Raw genomic sequence first — 24,211 nt, 5'->3', positions numbered from 1 at the left:
AGGAAGCAGAGGTTAGCAGTGAGCTGGAGATTACGCCACTGCACTCCAGCCTGGCAACAGAGCCAGACTCAGTCTCAAAAGAAGGTAAGGCCGTGGCCTCAAGCCTGTGTCCCAGCATCTCTTTAGGAGGCCGAGGACGGGCGATCACAGGTCAGGAGATCAAGACCATCCTGGCTAACACGTGTGCAACCCCTGCCTCTTACCAAACAATACAAAACTAGCCGGGCGAGGTGGTGGCTGTAGTCCCAGCTACCGGGAGGCTGAGGCAGGAGAATGGCGTGAAACCCGGGAGGTGGAGCCTGCAGTGAGCCGGAGATCTGGCCACTGCACTCCAGCCTGGGCGACAGAACAAGACCCGCCTCAAAAAAAAAAAAAAAAAAGAAAATTCAAGCAGCCAAAGTTTTTATTTCAATGGGACCAGATCACGGTTCGTATGTGACTGGAGAAGTGATGGGCTCTGGGCTGGCGGTGGGCTGAAGCAGTCAAACTAGTGTGAGGACAATGAAGTTATGGCTGATTTACTTTTCCAAAATCCGGCCTGCTGAGTAAACCTGGTGCACACGCGTATGGGCCCTGTCTGCAGCCACAGGGCCCGGGGCCATGGATCTGGGAAAGGAGGGGAGGTCTAGGCCCTCTGCTTCCAGCTGGGCTGGTGTCAGTTTCCCAGAAGCAGTGGCCCTTTCCCATGTTGGGGGTCAGGCAGGGCTGGGGTTTTGGGGAGCCAGGGACACAGCTGCACACAGGGACCCTCCAGCTCTGGTCCCCCGCCCTTTGGGCCCCCTGTCTTTGGACAGGCCCCATACACCTCGGTGCCTCATGGGAGCCAAACAGGCACTGAGCCCAAGCAGGAACATGAATTCTGGCGTGAGGATAGAGCGGTCCGGGAAGGCTTTTGGAGGAAGCTGACTTTGAGTTGAGTCTTGCAGAAGGAGGATTTTGGGATGCACAAAAGACGAACTGCTGCTCTCGGTGGAAGAAATGCACGCGTGCAAAGTCTGGGAAGGCAGTGTGCCCACGTGGCTGGCACGGCCAGAGTGTGAGGCCCATGAAAAGGTGTGATGGGATGTGGATATGGAATACTTGATATTACCGTGATTATCGCCCTTAAAGCAGCATCCACATTGGCCGTAACCAATCTGGGCCTTGCTTCCCTCCTCTGTAACCTGGGGAGAATTGCTCTATTTCTTCTTGGACCCACAATATGCCCTGGCAATAAATGAGTCCTATTTTCTCAAACTAACACATTAATCCAATGCTCAGAGGACACCTTTTACAGTCAGAAAAGCTCAGGCTCAAATCCCAGTTCTGCCCCTTCCTCACTGTGGAACTCCTGGTAAGCTTCTCTCTTTTTTTCCCCCGCAAGATGGAGTCGTGCTCTGTTGCCCAGGCTGGGGTGCAGCGGCACAATCTCAGGTCACTGCAACCTCCGCCTCCCGGGTTCAAGGGATTCTCCTGCCTCAGCCTCCCGAGCAGCTGGGATTACAGGTGCCCAACACCATGCCCAGCTAATTTTTTTATATTTTTAGTAGAGACGGGGTTTCACCATATTGGCCAGGCCGGCCTTGACCTCCCAAAGTGCTAGGATTACAGACGTGAGCCACCGCGTCCAGCCTCTCTTTGCTGATCTGCAAAACGGGGATAAGCTCTACCCAGAAGGAGAGATCAACATAATGTGTGTAAAGGCCGGGCACAATGTGAGCCATGGAAACAGGAGTTCCTCATCCCCCGACCCTGTCCCCACCTCCATAGAGGCTCTCACTTACATAGGAGGCCAGCAGGGTGGTCGGGGCCAAGACGAGAGCCAGGTAGAGGCAGGGGGCCGTGGCGAGCAGGCTGGAGGCGCAGATGAGGGGCTCAGCTCTTGGAATGACTTTCTTGTACCTTCTCGCAGCTTCTGCCCCCAAGATGACCCCAATGACGCCGGTCATGATGGTCAATGACCCAAAAATCAGGCTAATGGGAGAGAACACAGAGGCGTTGGTCAGCTGGGTGAGCTCAGCATGGAGACCTTTCACCCTGCTCCTAGCCCCAGGTTTAGCCCCTTGGCTCAAGGGCACGATCTGGTGTCTACAGGGAATATGGCTGTGGGCCTCTGATCTGACCCAGGCCTTACCCACCCTCATCACTGATGCTCCCAGGACCTGGGGACCCTGACCAGGGACCAATGTCCCACTGCCCTCCCCCAGCCCCTTTCCTACCTCATCCCCTATTTCATCCTGGGGATCCCACTGGCCATGTGGGTGATCGCCCAGCACCCCAGGTCCCAGCCTGCCTCATCTCCATTGACCCTTTCCCTCTCATCCCCCAAAACTGCCCACTCAAAATCTGAATTCCAAGATCTCACTCTGGCCCCAACCTTCTCTCTTTGCAACTCCCAGTACTAAGAGAAATGGAGGCAAGCGAACATGTATTTACTAAGCCCCAGTGATACACCCGGCCCTTGTCTGGGCCCTCTACACGCCCTCCTTCCTTGAATCCCATCCTTCCACTTCCTGTCTTTGAATCCCCCTCAGGCAGCCCCTGCCTGACCTCCGTCCCTTTCCCACCCACTTTTAGACCCACTTCTACTCCGTTTCGCTTCCCCTTGTACATCCTTCCTGTGGAGACCTGTCCCTCCAAAATAACCGCCACGCAGGCTCCCCAAGAGTGCATTCTGTGGTGGCAGGAGATCTGTGGTGGGAGGAGTTCAAGATCAGAAAGATCTCATCTCTACAAAAAATGTTTAAATGATCCAGCCTTCGTGGCGTGCACCTGTAGTCCCAGCTACTCAAGAGGCTGAGGCGGGAAGATCACTTGAGCTCAGAAGTTCGAGGCCACAGTGAGTTATGATCATACCACTGCACTCCAGCTTGGGCAACAGAGCAAGAATCTGTCTCTAAAAATAAAATTAAAAACACAGACCTGACCACGTCCCCGCCCACCTCCTGCCTACAATTCTCCACCAGCTCTCAGACACCCACTAGATTTGTCCCCAGTTCCATAAGATGTACATCGTTCTTCGTGATCTGACTCTGACTCACATCAACTCCAGGTCCTAGCTCTATTTTCTTCCCCCAGACTAGTTGCTCTGCCCTCCCGACTCCCAACCACACACTTTCATTCCTCTGCCTGGAACACCCTTCACTAGTTTTTGACCTATCAAACTCCTACTCATCCTTCAATACCCAGCACAGCCTACTTGGGGATGCCCTTCCTTTGTTCCCTGGCTGATCCCTTCACTCCCATCAGTTCCCACAGCACCTTCTGTGTCTGTCATCAGGTTCATTCGCTGGCCTGGGAATTCCTAGAGAACAGTAACAGGTTTGGTTTCCTCTCTTGACTTTATGCTGGGAGCATAGAGCCTGGCACACGAGAGACATATGTTGAGCAAGTGAACTCACGGATTCCTCCTACAATTCCCAGATGGACAGATGAGCAAGGAGAGGCTGAGAAAGGTCAAGGCCAAGATTACCCAGCTGGTAAATGACAGACTAGGATTTGAATATACATCCTCACCCTCCTGGTCTATTTTGCAACCTCCAGCCTCCTTTTAAGGGAGCTCAAAGGGGCCAGGTGAGGTGGCTTATGCTTGTAATCCCAGCACTTTGGGAGGCCGAGGTGGGTGGATCACTTGAGGTCAGGAATTCAAGACCAACCTGGCCAACACAGCAAAACCGCATCTCTACTAAAAAAAAAAAAATAATAGCTGGGAATGGTGGTGGGCACCTGTAATCCCAGCTACTTGAGAGGTTGAGGCAAGAGAATCACGTGAATCTGGGAGGTGAAGGTTGCAGTGAGCTGAGATCGCACCACGGCACTTCAGCCTGGGCAAGAGAGTAAGACTCCATCTCAAAAACAAAACAAAACAAAACAAAACAAAACAAATAAAGGAGCTCAAAGGGAACGCTGAGACTGTGCCCAGAGTGAACTCTTGAAAACACCAGTCTAACCAGGATCTTTCCAGCCTCTCAGTAGCTCCCTGTTGTCCTCTGAGCAAGCTCCTGGCCAGCACTGACGGCTCTGCGGGACTGGTCCATGCCGACCGATGTAGCAAATAAGGTGAAGTGCGGTGGTTGAGGTGGCGAACATGGTCAGGAGAACTGAAACAGGAGAATCGGCAGACGGTGGGGCACGGTGAGCGGGTCGATGCCAGCAAAGACGAGGGAAGGAAGGGAAGGAAAAGGATCGAGGAAGGAAGGAGAAGGAGGGAGGGAGGAGGCCGGGAGGGGGAGGGAGGGAAGGGGGGAAAGAAAGAAGAGCTTTGCAAACCTTCCCAGCCTTCCGAGCTGTGCAAGGTCTGGCTCAGCCTAGTCAAGTGACCCGAATCCCAGATGTATGCTGGCTGCCTCTGAGTCCTGGTCTGAGCTGACCTTGGCAGGTTCTCGAGATAATCGTGAGACTTAGGATTGATTATCTAGACAGGTTGCCTGAAAAAGCACCCCCACCAGCCCCTGAACGGGAGGTGCAGCCAGAGGACATGGCCCAGCTACGAAGCCCTTCACGTTCCCTCCATCCACACAGGGCCTTCCCAGCATCACAGACTCTCGCAGCCAAGAGAGCCCTTAAAGATCTGTAAGTCAGGCCGGGCGAGGTGGCTCACGCCTGTAATCCCAGCACTTTGGGAGGCTGAGGCGGACCAATCATTTGAGGTCGGGAGTTTGAGACCAGCCTGCCCAACATGGTGAAACCCCATCTCTACTAAAAACAAACCAAAAAAAATTAGCCGGTTGTGGTGGCGCATGCCTGTAATCTTAGCTACTTGGAAGGCTGAGGCAGGAGAACAACTTGAACCCAGGAGGTAGAGATTACAGTCAGCCAAGATTGTGCCATTGCACTCTAGCCTAGGCAACAAGAGTGAAACTCTGTCTCAAAAAAAAAAAAATTACCAGGCATGGTGGCGTGTGCCTGTGGTCCCAGCTACTTGGGAGGCTGAGGTGGGAGGATTGCTTAAGCCTGGGAGGTCGAGGCTGCAGCAAACTGTTTGTACCATTGCACTCCAGCCTGGTGACAGAGTGACACCTTGACTCAAAAAAGAAAGAAGAGAAGGAAGGGAGGAAGGGAAGGAGGGAGGGAGAGAGAGAGAGGAAGGAGAGGAGAGGGGGAGGGAGGGAGAGAGAAAGAAAGAGAGAAGGAAGGAGAGAAGAGAAAAGAGAGGAGAGGAGAAGAGAAGAGAGAAAAGAGAAGAGAAGAGCAAAGGAAGGAGGAGAAGGAGGAGGAGGGAAGGAGAAGGTAGGCGCAGGTGCAGTCAGCAGAGGACGAGTGTCGCCAAAACCCTGGGGGAGGATGGGGCTCCAGGGAAGAGGACAGCATCCCCAGGAGCCCCCAGGACCCACCAGGACAGGGTCAGAGCGGAGGAGGGAAGCGCACGGAGGCGGAAGAGCAGCCGCTGGAGGCAGTGGGGAGGCCGGGGTTAAGGGTTCGGGGAGGAGGAGGAGAGAAGGAAGGGAGAACTGAAGGATGTCCCTGACTCAGCATCAAGCAGTCACTGGAGCTCTTGGTGCACAGGGTCGAAGGTGATAGGAACAGAAGTGGAGCCCAGCCGGGCAGCAGACAGCCAGGCAGGAAGCGGGAGAGGGCGTGCCCTGAGGGCAGAGTGCCCGTGCCTCCCCTCCCAGCAGCCTTCTCACACACATGAAATCCCAAAACTAGCGAAGCGACGAGGCCTCCTGGGCCCCAGTTTGCCATCTGTAAAATGGGATGCCCTCACAGAAGATGCTACAGGCCCCTCTGAACGGTGGGGCTCCTCTCATCCCACAGCCCCACAGAAGCCTCACGCCCGTCTCCCGCCAGTGCCTTCTGGAGCCCACAGCGGCCCCAAGAGTGGAGAGATGGGGAATTCAGCCCAGAGAGGACAAGAGAGCTGGCCATGGCCACCCAGAGTGGCAGAGGCTCAGCCAGAGCCTGAGCCAGGCCTCCTGCTGCCATCTGGGTCCCGAGCCTCACTGTCTTCACACAGCACCACGTGCCCCACCTCAAGACACTGAATTTTGGAGCTCAGAACTTCCTCAGCAAGAGCCCCCAAGCTGGGCAAGGTGCCCAGTGCCCCCGGACGCCCTCACCTGTCAGGGTTGCTGCACGGCTCCTGGAAGCAGGGAGGCTGCAGCCCGTGAACCACGCGCGCCTCGAGCAGAAACTTGGGGGCCCAGAACCCCAGGGCTCCAGTCACAAAGGCCATGGCGGTCACTCCGAGGGTGGACCACACAAAACTCCAGCTGCAAGACAAGGTGCCCCAGCTGGGGTCGGGAGAGGGCTGGGGCTGAAGGGGCCTGTCCACTCCTCCCCACTCCTGGGCACTCTGGGAACTTTTCCATCTTGTCTCATTACCTTCAAGATTCCATAGGTAGCAATTGCTAACCCCTCTTTACAGATAGGCAAACTGAGGCTCCGAAGAAGACACTCAGGTTACCCCAAGCTCCAGCCTCCAGATCCTTCCTGGCAGCACCCTGAGCTCCAGCCTCCCCTATGTTTCGGAGACCCCCCAACCCATGTACCTTGGCTCCTCCTCCCTCCCTCCTCTCTGCAGGACCAAATCTCCCCATCCTGAGGGTTCCCCATCCAGCATCACATTCTCCAGGAAGCCGTCCCTGCCTGCCCCATCTTCCTCTGAGTCCTCCTGGCCCGTTTCACAGCTCAGTGACAGAAGTGGGTCCTGTCCATGTCCTGCCTTGCAGTGAATCGTGAGGCCTGGGACCAGCAGTTGACTCCTGCCTGCCTCCCCCAGCATGACTGGCACAGAGGATCACGCACGCCATGAGGCTTGGAGAGGTGAGTGATGAACTCCCAGCATCCTCCAAGCAACCCAGAGAAGGGGACAAGGCTGGAGAATTCCATCCATTGAATAAATAAGGACAGTGAGGCTCTGAGTGCCAGGGCCACTTACAGGCAGGGCAGTGGCAGAGGCAAGACTGGGGCTCATGCCATCTTCCTCCCTCCCTGTCCATATTTCTGTCACTTGCAAGGTGGTGGAGGCTGAGCCCTAAGGGAGGGAGGGGCACTTCAGTTGGTAAGTGGGATCTCAGAGGAAGAGGAGGGCTGTGAACATTGGGACAACAAGGGAGGGCTCCCTGGAGGTGGAGAGAGGGGGTCAGTGAGGCTGGGGCAGACAAAGGGGTTTTTCCGTGCCTTGCAGGGGATAGCAGTGACACTCACTTTTTCCCCAGGTATCTGACGTCCTCACACCAGCTGCTCCTGGAGCCTCCCGCGGCCCCCTCCCCCTGCGTCTCAGCAGCTCCCCGGGGTGGGTCTGGAACCAGCAGGATAAGCAGGATCAAGGCCACGGCCTCCAGGCAGGGCATGATCTGGGGACAGGAGGGCCCAGGAAGCTCAGGGCCGCGTATTATCACAGCCCAAGAAACCCCGGGGGCAACTGGTCACAGTACCAGCCAGTGTCTGACCTCTGGGGTCCAAGCCCTGGGAGTGGTGGGGGTGACTTGTTTTTCAGGGCGCTGGTATCCACAGAGCGGGATGTACCACTGTTTCTCAGCCCTCACCACTGCAGCCTCTCCAGGCAGTGGAGTCTCTTTGGGACTTCGTGTAATTCCCATCTTTCCAGTATAGACACCACTCTTTTGGGGTCAATGGGCCTGAGATGGTTGAGAACAGGGACCCTCACTACACTGGCCCTGCCTCCTGAGTACCTGCTGCCCCTAGAGCTGACCTTTCCCTGGCCCAGGCCTCCATCTGCCACATAGCCCTGCCCTGGCATCCTCTCCTAGCGGCCCCTCTGCTCAAACCCCAAGGACGGGGATCTCACTACCCACCTTGGGGCAGCCTGCAAACAGCTCAGGCCATGAGAAGGCTTATTCAAGCCAGGTCAGACCTGCCTCCTTGAAGCCCACCCCACTCCCGAGATTCCAAATCTGGCTTCAGCGCTTCACACGCCAGCTCCCCGGCACTGGCTGGCTCCGTAGAGGTCTGTGTGCAGCCTGCACTCCCACCAAGCTGCACTCCCAGGGCTGAGCTCAGCGCCCTCCACTATGGAGCTCCTTCCTCTTCAGAATGTCCCGCTCCGAACCCATGTTGGAATCACAAGGCCGCAGCCCAGCGGGGCCTGCCCGGCATCTTCCTCAGCATCCAGCCCAACTGCTGAGCGAGCCTAGCTGCCAGTCCTCCAGGGCCTACTCTATGCCCTGACCCTGCGGCTTGGAACTTCCATCTCTCGTCTCACTGATCCTCAAGATGCCTTAGGTAGCATTTACTACCCCCACTTTACCGACAGGCAAACTGAGGCTCTGAAGAAGGTGACCTGCTTGAGATCACACAGCTGGTAAACTAAGCAGCCAGCTTTTGAGCCTAGGGCCACCACCTACCCAGCCCACGCTCCCTGTGGGGCCCCAAATGTCCAAAGCTGCCAATGCCTGACCACCCCCCGCCCCCACAATGGCGCCGGGTGCTACGCCAAGTGGCTAAGGTCACCCAAGGCTGGAAAGTCCCTGCCGGTCCAGAGGGAAAGCAGAGGGAAGAAAAGGAAGCTGGACTCACTCGGAGGGCCCAGCGCCAGTTCCCAGTCAGCGTCGTCACAGCCGACCCCAGCACGTAACCCAGACCACTGCAACAGAGGGTCAAGGGCGATGGGCTGTGAAGGGAGGGAGGCGGAAGGCAGACCCCACTGCCAGCCTGACCCAGGGTGCTCCCCTGTGCCCTAGGGAGCTGGCTGTCTGCAGGCTTAGAGCTATTTCACTGAAGAAAGTAAGCCACGTGAGGCCCAGATGGCCGCTGCCCTTGGTCAAGTCACCAGTGACCTCTGGCTCCTGGCTCACCCCCAGCGCCACTCTCCCCACCTATGGAAACCCATACCCTCCACCCTCCTGCCCAAGGCTGGGCCCTGCTTGAGTCAGGCAAGTTCAGGAAATCTGGGTCAGAGGCCAGGGTCCTGACTGCAAATCCTGCTCTGGCCTAGCCTGCTGTGGGGTGCAGGGCCTGGCCCTAACACGCTTCCTCACCTCGCCTCCCAGGGCTGGCCCCTCCCTGGGCGGGCCACACTGCCAAGTGTACGAATCTGCAGGGCGCATCCTCATCACCTCTATTCCTCCCCCAGCCCATCAGCTGGCGCCACTGACCCCGTTGACAGATGAGTAAACTGAGGCTCGGAGAGGTAGACTCATGTGGTGAGGAAGGGGTAGCATTGGGACTCAAATTGCAGTCCTCCTGGTTTGACCTCTTCTACCCATGCCCACCCCCTGTTCTGACTCCTTTGGGCCTCAGTTTACCACCTGGGAAAGTGGACCCATGGGTAATACCAACCTTCCAACAGGGATAAAGATGTAGAAGACGGCCAGCACGCGGGTGCGCTCATCCCTCACGAAGAGGTCGCCCAGGACGGTGGGCGCGATGGTGGCGTAGCTGGCCGAGCCAGTGCCCACGACGCCCCGGGACAGGAAGAAGAGCCAAGAATACTGGGCGAGCAGGCACAAGACCACGTGAGTTCCAGAAATCACCCAGAGGGCCAGGGATCCGAGGGTTTGTTGGAAGAGCCAAGGGGACCTCATGACACAGGACCCCAGAGTAGGGAGAGGGGATCGGGGCTATGGACACCTCTCCACTCCAGGTTCCCAAAGTCACATATGTGTCCCCTGAAGCCACCGCCTACCCCCCTGCCCAGGGGAGCCCTTCTCCTGGGTCCCACCATTGCTAACCAGGCCAGTTCCCCAAGACAGCAGCTGTTACCCCCAGTTCCACCCCCTGCAGAGTCAGGCAGAAATGAAGCTGGTGCGGCAGTGAGAGGTAGGAGAGAACAGGTCTCCTGTTAAGAAAGTCCACTGGGTCGGCCAGGCACGGTGGCTCATGCAAGTAATCCCAGCACTTTGGGAGGCCAAGGTGGGCGGATCACCTGAGGTCGGGAGTTCGAGACCAGGCTGGCCCACACGGCAAAACCCTGTCTCTACTAAAAAATACAAAAATTAGCTGGGGGTGGTGGCACGTGCCTGGTATCCCAGCTGCTCTGGAGGCTGAGACAGGAGAATCGCTTGAACTCGGGAGTCAGAGTTTGCAGCGAGCCGAGATTGCACCATTGCACTCCAGCCTGGGCACAAGAGCGAAATTGTGTCTCAAAAAAAAAAAAAAAAGTCTGCCAGCTCTGCCCTGCGCAGCTCAGGCTGGAGACTGGGCCCTCACCTCCTCTCCCAGCCCTCAGTGCAATCCCTGATCCAGTCACAGCCGGGAATGGAGCAGAATTGTCCCCATGCAGCTCTGATGGGGCTGGATCAGGGAGGAAGCAGGTGGGGAAGGGGCCTCAGGGGACTGGGCAGAGGCATGGACACCTACCCGGGGGGAGATGAAGGAGCTAGAGAGACCAGCTCCTGACCAGAGCAAGATCCCGAAGCTCATGGTGGTCTTGCGGCTGTATCGGTCGCCCAGGTAGCCAAACACAGGTGCAGACAGCAGCAGGCAGCCGATGAAGACTGGAGGAGACACACAGGGGCAGCCTGGATCCCCCCACGACCGTGGCAGGGCAGACGGCCCAGCAGGCCTGGGGAGGGAAGGAGCCTGACTCAGAAGCCACAAGCTGGCATCTTGGCAGCGGGTCCAGGGTAGGAGGAAGAAAAGATAAGGTGAACCTCACGGTGCGTGGCCAACATACAACCCCAGCCCAGAGTGTGGAGGCCTGGACCCGGCCCCAAACCCAAAGCGCAGCTCTGCCGCTTGCTCTGAGTGTCACCCCAACACTGGAGAAGTCACCATCCCCTCCCAGGATGGCGAAGGTGAGATGGGAAGTGAATGTGGAGCGTCAGGCATGGAGCAGATGCCAGTTTCCCGGCTTTACAAAAACACGTGACCCCTGTGAGCCTGGATATGGGGACAGGCCTGATTTTTCATTCATGCACCTGCTGGGGCAACAGGGAGCAGGGAAAGAGGGAAGTCAGCCTGGGCCTGCTCTGAGCAGCAGATGAGGACGATTTAGAATGAGCACACTGGGCTGGGTGCAGTGGCTCACGCCTGTAATCCCAGCACTTTAGTTGGCTGAGGCAGGCAGATTGCCTGAGCTCAGGAGTTCAAGACCAGCCTGGGCAACATAGTGAAACTCCGTCTCTACTAAAAAAAAAATACAAAAAAATTAGCCAGGCCTGATGGTGGGCGCTGGTAATCCCAGCTACTCGGGAGGCTGAGGTATAAGAATCGCTTGAACCTGGGAGGCAGAGGTTGCAGTGAGCCGAGATCACGCCACTGCACTCCAGCCTGGGCGACAGAGCAAGGCTTGGTCTCAAAAAAAGGAAAAAAAAAAAAGAAAGAATAAGCACATTCGCTGTGAACTAGTGATGATTCCAGGAAGCCAGGAAAGAGTTGGTTCTCCTACGTAGGTAAAATGTTCCCTGGACACAGCTGCATTTATACTTTTATTTTATTTTTTGAGACAAAATCTCACTCTGTCACCCAGGCTGGAGTGCAGTGGTTCAATCTCGGCTCACTGCAGCCTCTGCCTCCCGGCCTCAAGCCATCCTCCCACCTCAGCCTCTAGAGTAGTTGAGACTACAGGCATGTACCACCACACCTGGCTAATTTTTATAGTTTTTGTAGAGATGGGGTTTCACCATCTTGCCCAGGCTGGTCTCGAACTCCTGGGCACAAGGGATCCATCCACCTCGGCCTCCTAAAGTGCTGGGGTTACAGGCATGGACCACTGCGCCCGGCCCACTTTCCATTTTTCTACTGGGCTGTTGTTTGTTCATATGTTTTGGAAATAAGTTCCCATAGAACATAGTTCTATGTTTGTTTTAAGAATTAAAAGCGTAACTTCTGGGACTAAGTTGGCTGGGTTTAAATCCTGGCTCGCCACTTTCTAGCTATGTGACCTTGGGCAGATTCCTTAACTCTTTTGTTCCCCTTTCATCAACAGTGCTGTTCCCTTGTTTGGTTACTGAGAGGATTAAGTAAAATAAAGCACATAAAAGTTATCTGCGTAGCTTCATGTAAACATCCAACAAATGTTATCTATTATTATTACTGATTGCATAATTTCAGTCATCATCATACAGAAGTGTTTAGCTTTGACGTTGTCAAGTTTATTAACCTTCTAGAAGGGCAAGAGTTGTTTCACGTCTTGTTTATGCATATCTTCTTTATCCAAAAGTTATAAAACTATTTCCCAGCCAGGCGCGGTGGCTCACACCTGTAATCCTAGCACTTTGGGAGGCCAAGGCGGGTGGATCACCTGAGGTCAGGAGTTCGAGACCAGCCTTGCCAACATGGTGAAACCCCATCTTTACTAAAAATACAGAAATTAGCCAGGTGTGGTGGTTGCACGCCTATAATCCCAGCTACTAGGGAGGCTGAGGGAGGAGAATTGCTTGAACCCTGGAGGCGGAGGTGGCAGTGAGCCAAGATTGTGCCACTGCACTCCAGCCTGTGTGACAGAGCGAGACTCTGTCTCAAAACAGCAACAAACAACAAACAATAAATAAATCTATTTTTCCCCATATTCCTCACATGCAGGGATCACTTGCAGGCTGTTTTAAGTGCCTTAAACCTGCAGACGCTCTGTGACTGACTCTGCAGATGCCCTTCCCAAGGGGAAAGCAGACACTCTTCATTTCCAACATCTCCAAATTCAAATCATTTCTTTGACATAGTGGATGAAATGAATGCTCCCAGAGTTAAAAGACAGACTCTGGAGGCACACTTCCTGGATTCGAATCCCAGCTTCAGCAAGTCTCCTAACTTCTCTGAGCCTCAGTTTCATCAGCTGTAAAATGGACATAATAGTAAAACCTGCCTCGTGGGATTGTTGTGAAGATTAAATGAGTTGATATTTAAAGCACTTAGAATAGTGCCTGGCATGTGGTAAGGGCCAAGTCAGTGTTAGTTTTAAATGTGATTAATTAATTAACTCACTCCAGTAGCCTCTCTATCCCATGGGTGGGTGAAAGGAGCCTGACCACTGCCTGTTCTCACCTTCCACCACTCTCTCTTTTTATTGATTTTTTGAGACAGAGTCTCATTCAGTGGCCCAGTGTGAAGTGCAGTGGCACGATCTCAGTTCACTGCAACCTCCACCTTCTGGGTTCAAGTGATTCTCTTGTCTCAGTCTCCCAAGTAGCAAGATTACAGGCACCTGCCACCACACCTGGCTAATCTTTGTATTTTTAGTAGAGACAGGGTTTCACCATGTTGGTCAGGCTGGTCTCAAACTCCCAACCTCAGGTGATCCACCCACCTTGGCCTCCCAAAGTGCTGGGATTACCGCCATGAGCCACTGCACCTGACCCAATCCCTCTATCTCTTCACCACCCTCTCCCTCAGTCATCAGTTTCCTCTTCTTAGCAGCCCTGTGGACAAACAGCAGGCTGGGTCTAGGGCCACAGCATGGCAACCCGAAAAGGTAAAGAGACCTCACCTGAGGCCACCAGAGACCAGCCTGGTCATCAGGCCTCCAAGCCCACTGTCCTTTCCGTGAAGTTTTTGAGCTGCTTCTGCAAAGATGACCCTTCTCTTCACCTACTCCCAAATACACACACACACACACACACACACACACACACACACACTCTTCGCCCTCCGTGGCCCAGGCCTTATAGTAATAATCCTGACCACTATGGTAGAACCAGTGAAGGGCCAGCATGGTGGCTCACGCCTGTAATCTCAACAATCTGGGAGGCCGAGACTGGCAGATCACCTGAGGTCAGGAGTTCAAGACCAGCCTGGCCACCATGGTGAGACCCCCATCTCTACTAAAAATACAAAAATTAGCTGGGCATGGTGGCGGGCACCTGCAATCCCAGCTACTCAGGAGGCTGAGGCAGAAGAGTCACCTGAACCCGGGAGGCAGAGGTTGCAGTGAACCAAGATCGTGCACTCCAGCCTGGTCAATAAGAGTGAAACTCCGTCTTAAAAAAAAAAAAGAACGAGTAAAGGGAAATGTTGACTAAACCACCATTATCTATTTAATCGAGGAGGCTGTGGGTATCTCACTTTGGCTACAGATATGGCTGGCAGATCAGCATCAGTTGCCGCCTCTTGGCCACAAGACTGAGGGGCAATTGGAAATGATGCATGTTCTAAAGCCATGGTCTTCTAACTCTTGCTCACGTAACTCTCTTTTTTTTTTTTTTTTTTTTCCTTTTTGTGGAGAAGGAAGTCTCACTACATTGCCCAAGCAGGTCTCGAACTCCTGGGCTCAAGCTATTCTCCCGCCTCTGCCTCCCTAAGAGCTGGGATGACAGGCGTGAGCCACTGCACCCAGCTCTCATCTCATTTTTAAAGAACTTTCTAGAACTACGTACCCTTCCGCATATTTTCAGCTAATATTAAAATGTTCTTATCCCGAGTTTGAATCGTTGCCAAGGATGGGACTTCCAGCATTGTTGTGTATTTTTTTAAACTGTATTTTCATCCAAACTCTTGGAACTACAGGGTCGAGTTTATTCAGTTTACGGGGAATGTCTGCAGTAGAATCCAAGTCATAATGCCCGTCCTCTTTTGCCAAAGCAATTAGACAATCAAATTGATTATAAGAAAAATGTTGCCCAGCGTGGTGCCTCACGCCTATAATCCCAGCACTTTGGGAGGCTGAGATGGGCGGATCACCTGAGGTCGGGAATTCGAGACCAGCCTGGCCAACATGGTGGCACATGCCTGTAATCCCAGCTACTCGGGAGGCTGAGGCAGGAGAATTGCTTGAACCTGGGAGGTGGAGGTTGCAGTGAGCCGAGATCGTGCCATTGCACTCTAGCCTGGGCAACAAGAACAAAACTCTGTCTCAAAAAAAAAAAAGAAAAATGTTGGCTTCATTTTTTTCATTGAAACAAATGTGTTGACATGCATCCCTGAGACCATTATCTCACTTTGAATACTAATTCGTAGATAAATAGTAGACATTGCACACAGGGACAGCTAGATAAGGCTTGGCTCCTTGCCTGGGCTTGTGGCCTGGGGCAAATCTGCCCAGCACATTTCTCCTGATGCTCTCTGCTTTGCTCCCAAGGTCCCCCCAGCAGAAGCCAAACATCCACTCAGGGGCCTCTGTTTGATGCCCCGGAGGTTTTTACACCCAGGAACAGCACATCCAGGATGCGGAGAGGGGTCCCTCTCTGCTTACTGCCGTAGCCAGGGAATTGTACAACGGAAGGAGAGGAAGGAGAACCACAGGCCGACCACAGGCTCCCCGGCAGGCAGGTCATTTTAGGAAAAAAACATACAGGCTTGAGGATCTAGAAATAAATCAGTCTCTTAAAACTCTCCGTGTTCATGTAGCCCCTGGAAAGTTACTGTGTATCCCCAGAGATCCCTGTACCCCAGTTTGAGAGTCATGTTCTAAAGCCCTGAGATGATGGACTGTGAGGACCACCCCCGGTGCCTACTGATTACAGGCTGGGTGTGTGCACAGGTGTATCACGTGTTGTGACCACATGTGTGCCCATGTGGGAGTGTGGATATGCACATGTGTGAATGTGTGTCACCATCCAGGCACCCACAAGGGAAAAGCTAATGCCTCATGACCCCAACCACTCTGATGTTGTGATGGGACGTGTGGCTGCTCCCTGCTGCTGGGTGTTAGGCTCTCTGTGGGTCCAGAGTCCATCTGAGCCCACGCGGGGGGATGTCTCTGTGTCTGTGTCTGTCTGTTTGACTTCGTGTGTCCCAGTAGTCAGATTTTTCAGGTCTGTGAGAGGAAAGCACACATCAGGATTTCTCAAACCCCAGCAAGCCTCTGGTGCACAGCTGAGCCTCAGCAATACGAAGGGAAGGAATGACTAGCTCCACAGCCAGGAGCTGAGGCTCGGAGGCCTCTCCCAGCCCCACCTCCCTCTGCTCTCCTGCAGCACCCTACACTCAAACTACCACGGCTGTTCCAGCCTGGGCTCTCTCCCGCTCCTGCCTACACTGTCCCTCAGGCCCACGCCGCACCCACCCTCTGTGCCAGGGGACCCAGTGGGGCTGGAGCTGGGCACAGAACATGACCCACAGAAAGAGCCCACCCCAGCAGGAACCCAGGACCCAGCTCCAGAGCCAGGGCTCCTCCTTACCAGTCTGAAGCAAACCAGCATGGCTGTCACTGATCTGAAAAAACTCCTGTACGTCCAGCAGCACTCCTGTGGACAGAGGGACGGTGCTCAGGAAATGGGAAGTCACACTCCTGGCCTCTGAAGGCAGCTGCTCCAGGTTTGACACAGGACCACAGCACAGCGGAAGGCATGGCACCGAAGCCCACTGTTCTCTCCCCCTCTCTCCCACACGTGCACAACCACACACACAACAACAGACACACAGAGAAACGTGTGCATTTCAAACACTCAAAGAAACAAGCATCCCTTGGCCGGGCACGGTGGCTCACGCTTGTAATCCCAGCACTTTGGAAGGCCAAGGCGGGCAGATCACCTGAGGTCAGGAGTTCGAGACCAGCCATGGTCAATATGGTGAAATCCCGTCTCTACTAAAAATACAAAAAATTAGACAGACGTGGTGGCCGGTGCCTGTAATCCCAGCTACTTGGGAGGCTGAGGCAGGAGCATCGCTTGAACCTGGGAGGCGGAGGTTGCCGTGAGCTGAGATTGCGCCACTGCACTCCAGCCTGGGCAACAAGAGCGAAGCTCCATCTCAAAAAAAAAAAAAAAAAAAAAAGAAAGCAAGAAAGAAAGAAACAAGCATCCCAAAGGCACAGACATTCACATACACACGTCGACACACAAGCACACAGCCACACAGCTCCTTCCCTCCTCTTCATGTGGGAACACAGATATAAATAGATACAAACAGGCATTTCCAGAGCAACACACCTGCAGAGGCACAAATATACACACGCACAGGAACTCACACTCACAGACATGTACACCCAGCCTCATACACACAGACACACAGACACATGTGCAGTGAGATGTACCCATAAAGACACACCCAGAGACCCACCTGCGTATGCACAGGCTTAGGGCTGCCATCCGCACTGCGGTCAGAGGGGCACAGCTCCCTGTTGCTGCGCAGCGCACAGCCCTTTACTTAGGCCACTGTGTAAACAGAAGTCCCTAGAGCTGTGCAGCACAGCGGCCTTGCTCGTGCAAACACCGGATATGCATTGATGAACATGTACATACAAAGACGAACGTGTCCCGGCTTGCACGCATGCGCACACACAAGCAGGTTCTTCCAGAGGCACCGCAGTGGGCGCCCAGCCTAATGCAGAGAGAGAACGTGGGTCTCCCAGACACCAGGGTCTGTTTCCTGATAGCCTCTTGGTGGTGTCTCAGACAGGGTCCGGGTCTGCAGCACCTGCTCACGTGAGCCATGCGGCTCTGGCCCTGTCGTTATTATGAAGAGCAACAACCATCACTTTCATGAATCAGGAGGTGACTGAGGGCCAGGCCCTGAGCTGTACACTCGCAGCTGTCATCCTAAAAGGAGGGGACTCTCATTGCCCCCATTCTACAGATGAGGAAACAGAGGCTCCAGCAGCCCAAGGTTGCCCGTCTGAAGCTGGGGGAGCTGGGGCTCAAATCTCAGCCAGAGGCAGCCTGTCCACACACCCAGAACCACAGAAGGGGAGCAGAAGCCCCCAAGTGGGTCCCCGCAGAAACACCCAAGAAAGTCCTGCGTGCGCACCTCCAAGACCTGCCCCAGGCACATAAAGATCAAGGAATCAGAGGAGCAAAGCAAGAAATCTTTGTTGAGGGCCGGGCACGGTGGCTCACGCCTGTAATCCCAGCATGTTGGGAGGCCGAGGCTGGAAGATCACAAGGTCAGGAGATCGAGACCATCATGGCTAACATGGTGAAACCCCGTCTCTACTAAAAATACTCTACTAAATACTCTACTAAAATACTCTAAAAATACTCTACTAAAAATATTTTGGAGACTCTGTCTCCAAAAATAAAAAAAAGAAATAAATCTTTGTTTAGACATTTAATTTGTCCCCAGTTGCCACCGCAACCTAGCATACAAACCGGCATGTCTTTTTCCTCCTTTAATATTTCATTTGTTGTTGTTTGGGTTTTTTTGTTTGTTTGTTTGTTTGTTTGTTTGTTTGAGACAGAGTCTCACTCTTTCATCCAGGCTGGAATGCAGTGATGCAATCTCTGCTCACTGCAACCTCCACCTCCTGGGTTCAGGCAATTCTCCTGCCTCAGCTTCCCAAGTAGCCGGGATTACAGGCATCTGCCACCATGCCCGGCTAATTTTTGTATTTTTAGTAGAGACAGGGTTTCACCATGTTGGCCAGGCTGGTCTCGAACTCCTGACCTCTGGTGGCACACCCGCCTTAGCCTCTCAGAGTGCTGGGATTACAGGTGTGAGCCACTGCGCCCGGCCTGTTGTTTTTTTGAGATGGAGTCTCGCTGTGTCACCCAGGCTGGAGTACAACGGCACAATCTCGGCTAATTCCAACCTCTGCCTCCTGAGTTCAAGTGATTCTCCTGCCTTAGCCTCCCAAGTAGCTGGGATTACAGGCATACGCCACCATGCCCAGCTAATTTTTATATTTTTAGTAGAGACAGGGTTTCACCATGTTGGCCAGGCTGGTTTCGAACTCCTGACCTCAGGTGATCCACCTGCCTCGGCCTTTCAAAGTCCCCTTTCTATTATTCTAAATACACAAAGAAGACAGTCTTTGGAAAGAAAAAAAGTAGACAACACAGGTAAGCAAAATAAATAGCTAAACAAAAATGCTCTAAATCGTACCCATCTTCCATTTTCAGGAATGAGGACTCATCCCCTTGTTTTATCTCCTCCTGGGCTCCTCCCAGCCCCATAGTGCTCTAGGGGTGACCCAGGGCCAAGTGTGCACCCAGCCTTGCTTTTACCTGTAACCTACCACCCTGGCCCCATAAGAGCTGTTTCCTGCAAGAACATTTTAGCTGTTTACCCCCACCAGTTCCCAGACGCTCAGCATGGTTTCACTTCTCCAGGTCTCTGTCCCCACAGTAATCACAGCCCCCTTTTTTGCACATACAGAGGAAGTGCTAATGGGGAAGAGACCTGGGCAGGCAAGACTCAGGGTCTTAGGGCCCAGCCAGGGGCCCCCAGGGCTAGCGGCAGAGATAGCGGGTCCCCAGGCTCCCGGGTTCTGGGAGCTCCGCACTGGTGATTCCTGGCTCTCATCTGCCTCTTGCTCCTTCCCGCCTTCGCGTGCCCTTGGCCCACACGCCAACTCAAGCCTCCTCAGCTTTGGCCTGATCCACTACAGCAGCCTCTGAACTGACTCCCTGGATCATTTTGCCTCCATCAGGGCCTCAAATCCAATGATATGGCTCCCCATTGCCCACGGCAGAAAGTCCAAGCTCCCAGTCTGGCACCCGAGAAGCTCTGATCTCACCCCATACACCCCTTCGGGGTTGTTTGTTTGTTTAGTGTATTTTGTTTTGCTTTTTGTCTTTAGGGGTTTAAGATAAGATCTTGCTCTGTCACTCAGGCTACAGTGCAGTGGTATGATCACTGCTCACTGCAGCCTCAAGCAATCCTCCTGCTGAATTCAGCCTCAAGCAATCCTCCTGCTTCAGCCTCAAGCAATCCTCCTGCTGAATTCAGCCTCAAGCAATCCTCCTGCTTCAGCCTCAAGTAATCCTCCTGCTTCAGCCTCAAGCAATCCTCCTGTGTCAGCCTCCCAAGAGGCTGGAGACATCACTGTCTTCAGCTGTCACTGTCCCTGGCTAACTTTTTAAATTTTTTGTAGAGACAAGGTTTTTCTATGTTGCCCAGGTTGGTCTCGAACTCCTGACCTCAAATGAGGAGGAGAAGCTTCTGACCTCTGAGCTTCTCAAAGACAATGACCAGGTCTGGGGATGGCTCTGCAGCCCCTAGAGTTTCATGATTCCACAGCCACTCTCTGGCATGCTGAGCTGGTAACTGACAGATCAATGCCCAGGTCTCAGAGACGCCTAGCAGCTGCAGGCACCCTCCTGAGCTCCCAGCCCGGCCTGTGCCTCCCCCTTGTCTGGCCGCACCTCTCTGCCTCGCAGGACTGCCATCAACCAGACTCTATCTCTGCCCCATAAGATGGTCGTTCCTGAGTTCAGGAACTACAAGTCCGTTTTTCTCCCTGGGTCCCCAGGAGCCATCAGGGGTCCTACACACAGTTAGTGCTCAGTCAGTCTTGAATGAATGAATGAGTGAATGAATGAATGGATGAATGAATGACAAGAAGAGCAAGTGGAGTCTCAATCAGTTGTTGTTATTGTTGTTGTTGTTTGAGATGGAGTCTCCTTCTGTCGCCCAGGCTGGAGTGCAATGACGCGATCTCAGCTCACTGCAACCTCCACCTCCCTCGTTCAAGCGACTCTCCTGCCTCAGCCTCCCAAGTAACTGTGATTACAGGCACCCGCCACCACACCTGGCTAATTTTTGTGTTTTTAGCAGAGACAAGGTTTCACTATGTCGCCCAGGCTGGTCTCAAACTCCTAACCTCAGGTGATCCACCCACCTCAGCCTCCCAAAGTGCTGGGATTACAGGTGTGAGCCACCGTGCCCAGCCCCTGATCAGTCTTGAATGAATGAATGAGTGAGTGAGTGAGTGAGTGAGTGAATGAGCGACAGAAGACAGAAGCAGGCTGAGCCCTGAGGCCTGCAAGAAGGAAGGCAGAATGTGCAAGGTTTGCGAGCAGCCTGTTGTCCTAGAAACGCAGCCAGCAGGAGCTATTCTTGTCTGGGCCAGGCTACCCTGTCCTCCACCCAGAACCTCGCGGTCTCTGCCTGGAAGTCCTCCCTGCTATCCTCACCAACCCACCCCTCATTATGCCTCTGGCTCCACCCCTACTGTGCCCTCTCTTAATTAAAAAAAAATATATATATATATATATATATATTTTGAGACAGAGTCTTGCTCTGTCGCCCAGACTGGTGTGCAATGGTGGAATCTTGGCTCACTGCAACATCCATCTCCCGGGTTCAATCAATTCTCTACCTCAGCCTCCACAGTAGCTGAGATTACAGGCGCCCACTACCACGCTCGGCTAATTTTTATAGTTTTAGTAGAGACGGGGATTCAACATGTTGCCCAGGCTGGTCACGAACTCCTCACCTCAAGTGATCTGCCCGCTTTGGCCACCCACAGTGCTGGGATTACAGGCGTGAGCCACTGCACCCAGCCCTAAAATAGTTTTAATTTTTTAAATAGAGACAGAGTCTTGGCCGGGTGCGGTGGCTCACGCCTGTAATCCCTGCACTTTGGGAGGCTGAGATGAGCGGATCACCTGAGGTCTGGACTTTGAGACAGCCTGGCATACATGGCAAAACCCCATCTCTACTAAAAATACAAAAACTAGCCTGGCATGCTGGTGTGCGCCTGTAGTCCCAGCTACTCGGGAGGCTGAAATAGGAATCTCTTGAACCCGGGAGGCAGAGTTTGCAGTGAGCCAAGATCATGCCACTGCACTCCAGCCTGGGCGACAGAGCAAGACTCCATCTCAAGAAAAAAAAAAAAAGGCCGGGTGCAGTGGCTCACGCCTGTAATCCCAGCACTTTGGGAGGCCGAGGCAGGTGGATCATCTGATGTCAGGAGTTCAAGACCAGCCTAACTAACATGGTAAAACCCTGTCTCTACTCCTCTATTCAAAATACAAAAATTAACAAGACATGGTGGTGCATGCCTGTAGTCCCAGCGACTCAGGAAGCTGAGGCAGGAGAATCACTTGAACCCGGGAGGCAGAGGTTGCAGTGAGCTGAGATTGCGCCACTGTACTCCAGCCTGGACGACAGAGCGAGACTCTGTCTGAAAAAAAAAAAGAGAGACAGAGCCTCACTATGTTGACTAGGTTGGTCTCAAACTCCTGGGCTCAAGCAATCTTCCTGCCTCAGCCTCCCAAAGTGCTGGAATTACAAGTGGGAGCCACCATGCCCAGCCTGTGCCCCATCTTTAACTGAGGCTGGATTAGGAATGTCAGTTGGTCCTCCCCGATTCGGGCAGACCTGAAAACCACCTCTAGAGGGGAGAACACCAGAGACAGGGCCGGGAACAGAAAGATGGATGATGGCTGGAAGACCACCATGGATCTGCAGCCCCTGGCTGGCGGGCAGAACTGCAGGTGCTGCCCAGGGTGGCCGTCCCCTCCTCACCTGCGATGATGAACCAGTTCATGTAGTTCAGAAGGTTGATGTAGCAGAGCACGGCAGCAGCCACGTAGGCCCTCCACCGGGGCAGGCTCCAGGGGGCGGGCGTGGTGGGAGGGGGACACTGCCTGCCTGGCCCTGGGGACTGGCCCTGTGGCCCTCCTGGCCCAGGCTCAGGGCACTCTGCTGACATGCCCCCAGCCATGCCAGCCTGCAGCTCCTGGCCTGAGACCGGCACCAGGACGAAGCAACAGCAGCTCAGCACCAAGTCACTTCCTGTGGGTTCTCAGGCTCCAAACCTCAAAGCAGCTGCCTTAACTGTTGGGCATCTTATCGCAGGTTCCCCCAGAGCCCACGGCAGTCTCACCAGTGCGATTTCCCCATCATCAGCCTCCGAGACCTGCTGCGGAGGAGAAGGGCTCCTGGCACCCCTACCCTGGGGGACTGGACAACTGTGTGGTCCCCTCGATCCAGGCTGCAGCTTCAGTGGCTGCAGTGAGGAAGCAAAGCTTCCAGGGCAGGAAATGAGACGAACCTCCCAGAGGGCTGCTCGCTGTGAGATGGTCTGGCTGCCCATACGGGACTGTGAACCAATGCCTTGAAGCCTGGGCAAAGGAGGAAGGCTAGGCATCGGCCAAGACAGCAGCACTGCACTTGACTGCCAGGCAAGGCGAGCACCTACCCAGGATCTAAGGTCGTTCCCGGAGAAACAAACGTAGCAGAGGAGGCTGCCTACAAGAAGACAGTCTATGAGCAGAACTCATCAGTTGGAGCTGGGAAGTCCTCAGTGAGGGGCAGGGCGTCGGCACGGTCACAAAGCGTCTCTTGATAGATTGCTTATTAGTAACAAGAGGAAAAAGAGTAACTATACAGTAGAGGAATCAGACATCTTGACCGAGGGGTTATAATAAATCACCTGTGAGAGGCAGGAGGGTGTCGTGAGAAGGTCTTCGCACGCCACGGCATCATCTATGCAGCATTCCAGCCAGGAAGGCACAGCCGGAATCTCATCGTGAGAAGACATCAGCCGGGCCCGGTGGCTCACGCCTGTAATCCTAACACTGGGAGGCCAAGGCAGGAGGATCATCCGAGCCCAGAAGTTTGTGACCAGCCTGGGCAACATGGCGAAACCCCATTGCTACAAAAATACCCAAAAATAAATAAATAATTAAAAAAAAAAAAGCTGGGTGTGGTGGCGTGCATCTATGGTCCCAGTTACTTGGGAGGCTGCGGCAGGAATGATCACCTTAGCCTGGGAAGTCGAGGCTGCAGTGACCCATGTTCACGCCACTGCACTCCAGGCTGGGTGACGAAGCAAGACCCCGTCTCAAAAACAAATTTTTTTTAAAATTTTTTAAATGAAAAAACATCAGACGAGCCCAAATTGAGAAACACTATTTATTTAAAGGGACTGTATATTCAAAAATGTCAGAATCACGAAAGACTAAGAAAGACTGAGGGAGCCGGGCGCGGTGGCTCATGCCTGTTATCCCAGCACTTTGGGAAGCCAAGGCGGGTGGATCACCTGAGGTCGGGAATTCAAGACCAGCCTGACCAACGTGGAGAAACCCCGTCTCTATTAAAAATACAAAATTAACTGTTCATGGTGTTGCCTGCCTGTAATTCCAGCTACTCAGGAGGCTGAGGCAGGAGAATCACTCAAATGCAGTCGGCGGAGGTTGCGGTGAGCCAAGATGGTGCCATTACACTCCAGCCTGGTCAATAAGAGCAAAACTCCGTCCAAAAAAAAGAGGAAAGAAGAAAAAGAAAGAAAGAAAGAAAGAAAGAAAGAAAGAAAGGAAGGAAGGAAGGAAGGAAGGAAGGAAGGAAGGAAGGAAGGAAGGAAGGAAGGAAGGAAGGAAAGGGAGGAAGGGAGGAAGGGAGGAAAGAAAGAGGGACTGTTTTGGATTGAAGGAGACAAAAGAGACAAGACAATAAGACAATTAAGGGTAGCACAGGATCCCAGCCTCGCTCCTGTACTGGATCAATTGATAAAATTGGATCAGGAAAACATAGCACATCAGCGTCTGTGAACTACGGTTATGTAAATAAATAAGTAAATATCCTTATCTGAAGTATCTAGGGGCACAGAGGCATGATGTATGCCACTCATTCTCAAATGGTTCAGGAAAAAATATTAGACACGTATAGTAAGAAAGCAAATGGGGCAAATATTAATAATAGATGAATCTGGGTAAAGACTATAACGGTTTCTTTGTACTATATGATAAACTTTCTATAAGTTATAAATTATGTCTAAACAAAAAGT

The 24,211-nt window shown here is 53.4% G+C and overlaps 1 protein-coding gene across 7 annotated transcripts in view; it reads right to left on the bottom strand.

Moving 5' to 3' along the window:
- SPNS3 (sphingolipid transporter 3 (putative)) overlaps positions 1-22,551 on the bottom strand; it is a 55,186-nt gene extending 32,635 nt beyond the window's left edge. For 2 of the 7 annotated variants that reach the window (XR_002517937.2, XM_021928586.2), the window contains exons 1-8: positions 21,949-22,551; positions 15,939-16,004; positions 10,243-10,490; positions 9,223-9,374; positions 8,461-8,527; positions 7,129-7,277; positions 6,039-6,212; positions 1,764-1,953 (exon numbers count right to left, since the gene is read on the bottom strand). Coding sequence is in view for 6 of the 7 variants with exons in the window: in XM_021928586.2 (XP_021784278.2) it covers positions 1,764-1,953; positions 6,039-6,212; positions 7,129-7,277; positions 8,461-8,527; positions 9,223-9,374; positions 10,243-10,490; positions 15,939-16,004; positions 21,949-22,147 (1,245 nt within the window). In the remaining variant the exon portion in view is untranslated. The remainder of the gene's footprint in view (positions 1-1,763; positions 1,954-6,038; positions 6,213-7,128; positions 7,278-8,460; positions 8,528-9,222; positions 9,375-10,242; positions 10,491-15,938; positions 16,005-21,948) is intronic. The other 5 variants (XM_021928584.2, XM_021928585.2, XM_009189394.4 and 2 more) reach the window with 5 other exon arrangements.
- Positions 22,552-24,211: the final 1,660 nt, after the last annotated feature.

Source organism: Papio anubis, chromosome 17 (genome assembly GCF_008728515.1).
Source record: "Papio anubis isolate 15944 chromosome 17, Panubis1.0, whole genome shotgun sequence".
Lineage (NCBI taxonomy): Eukaryota > Metazoa > Chordata > Mammalia > Primates > Cercopithecidae > Papio > Papio anubis.
This window is presented reverse-complemented; position numbering and strand designations above follow the sequence as displayed.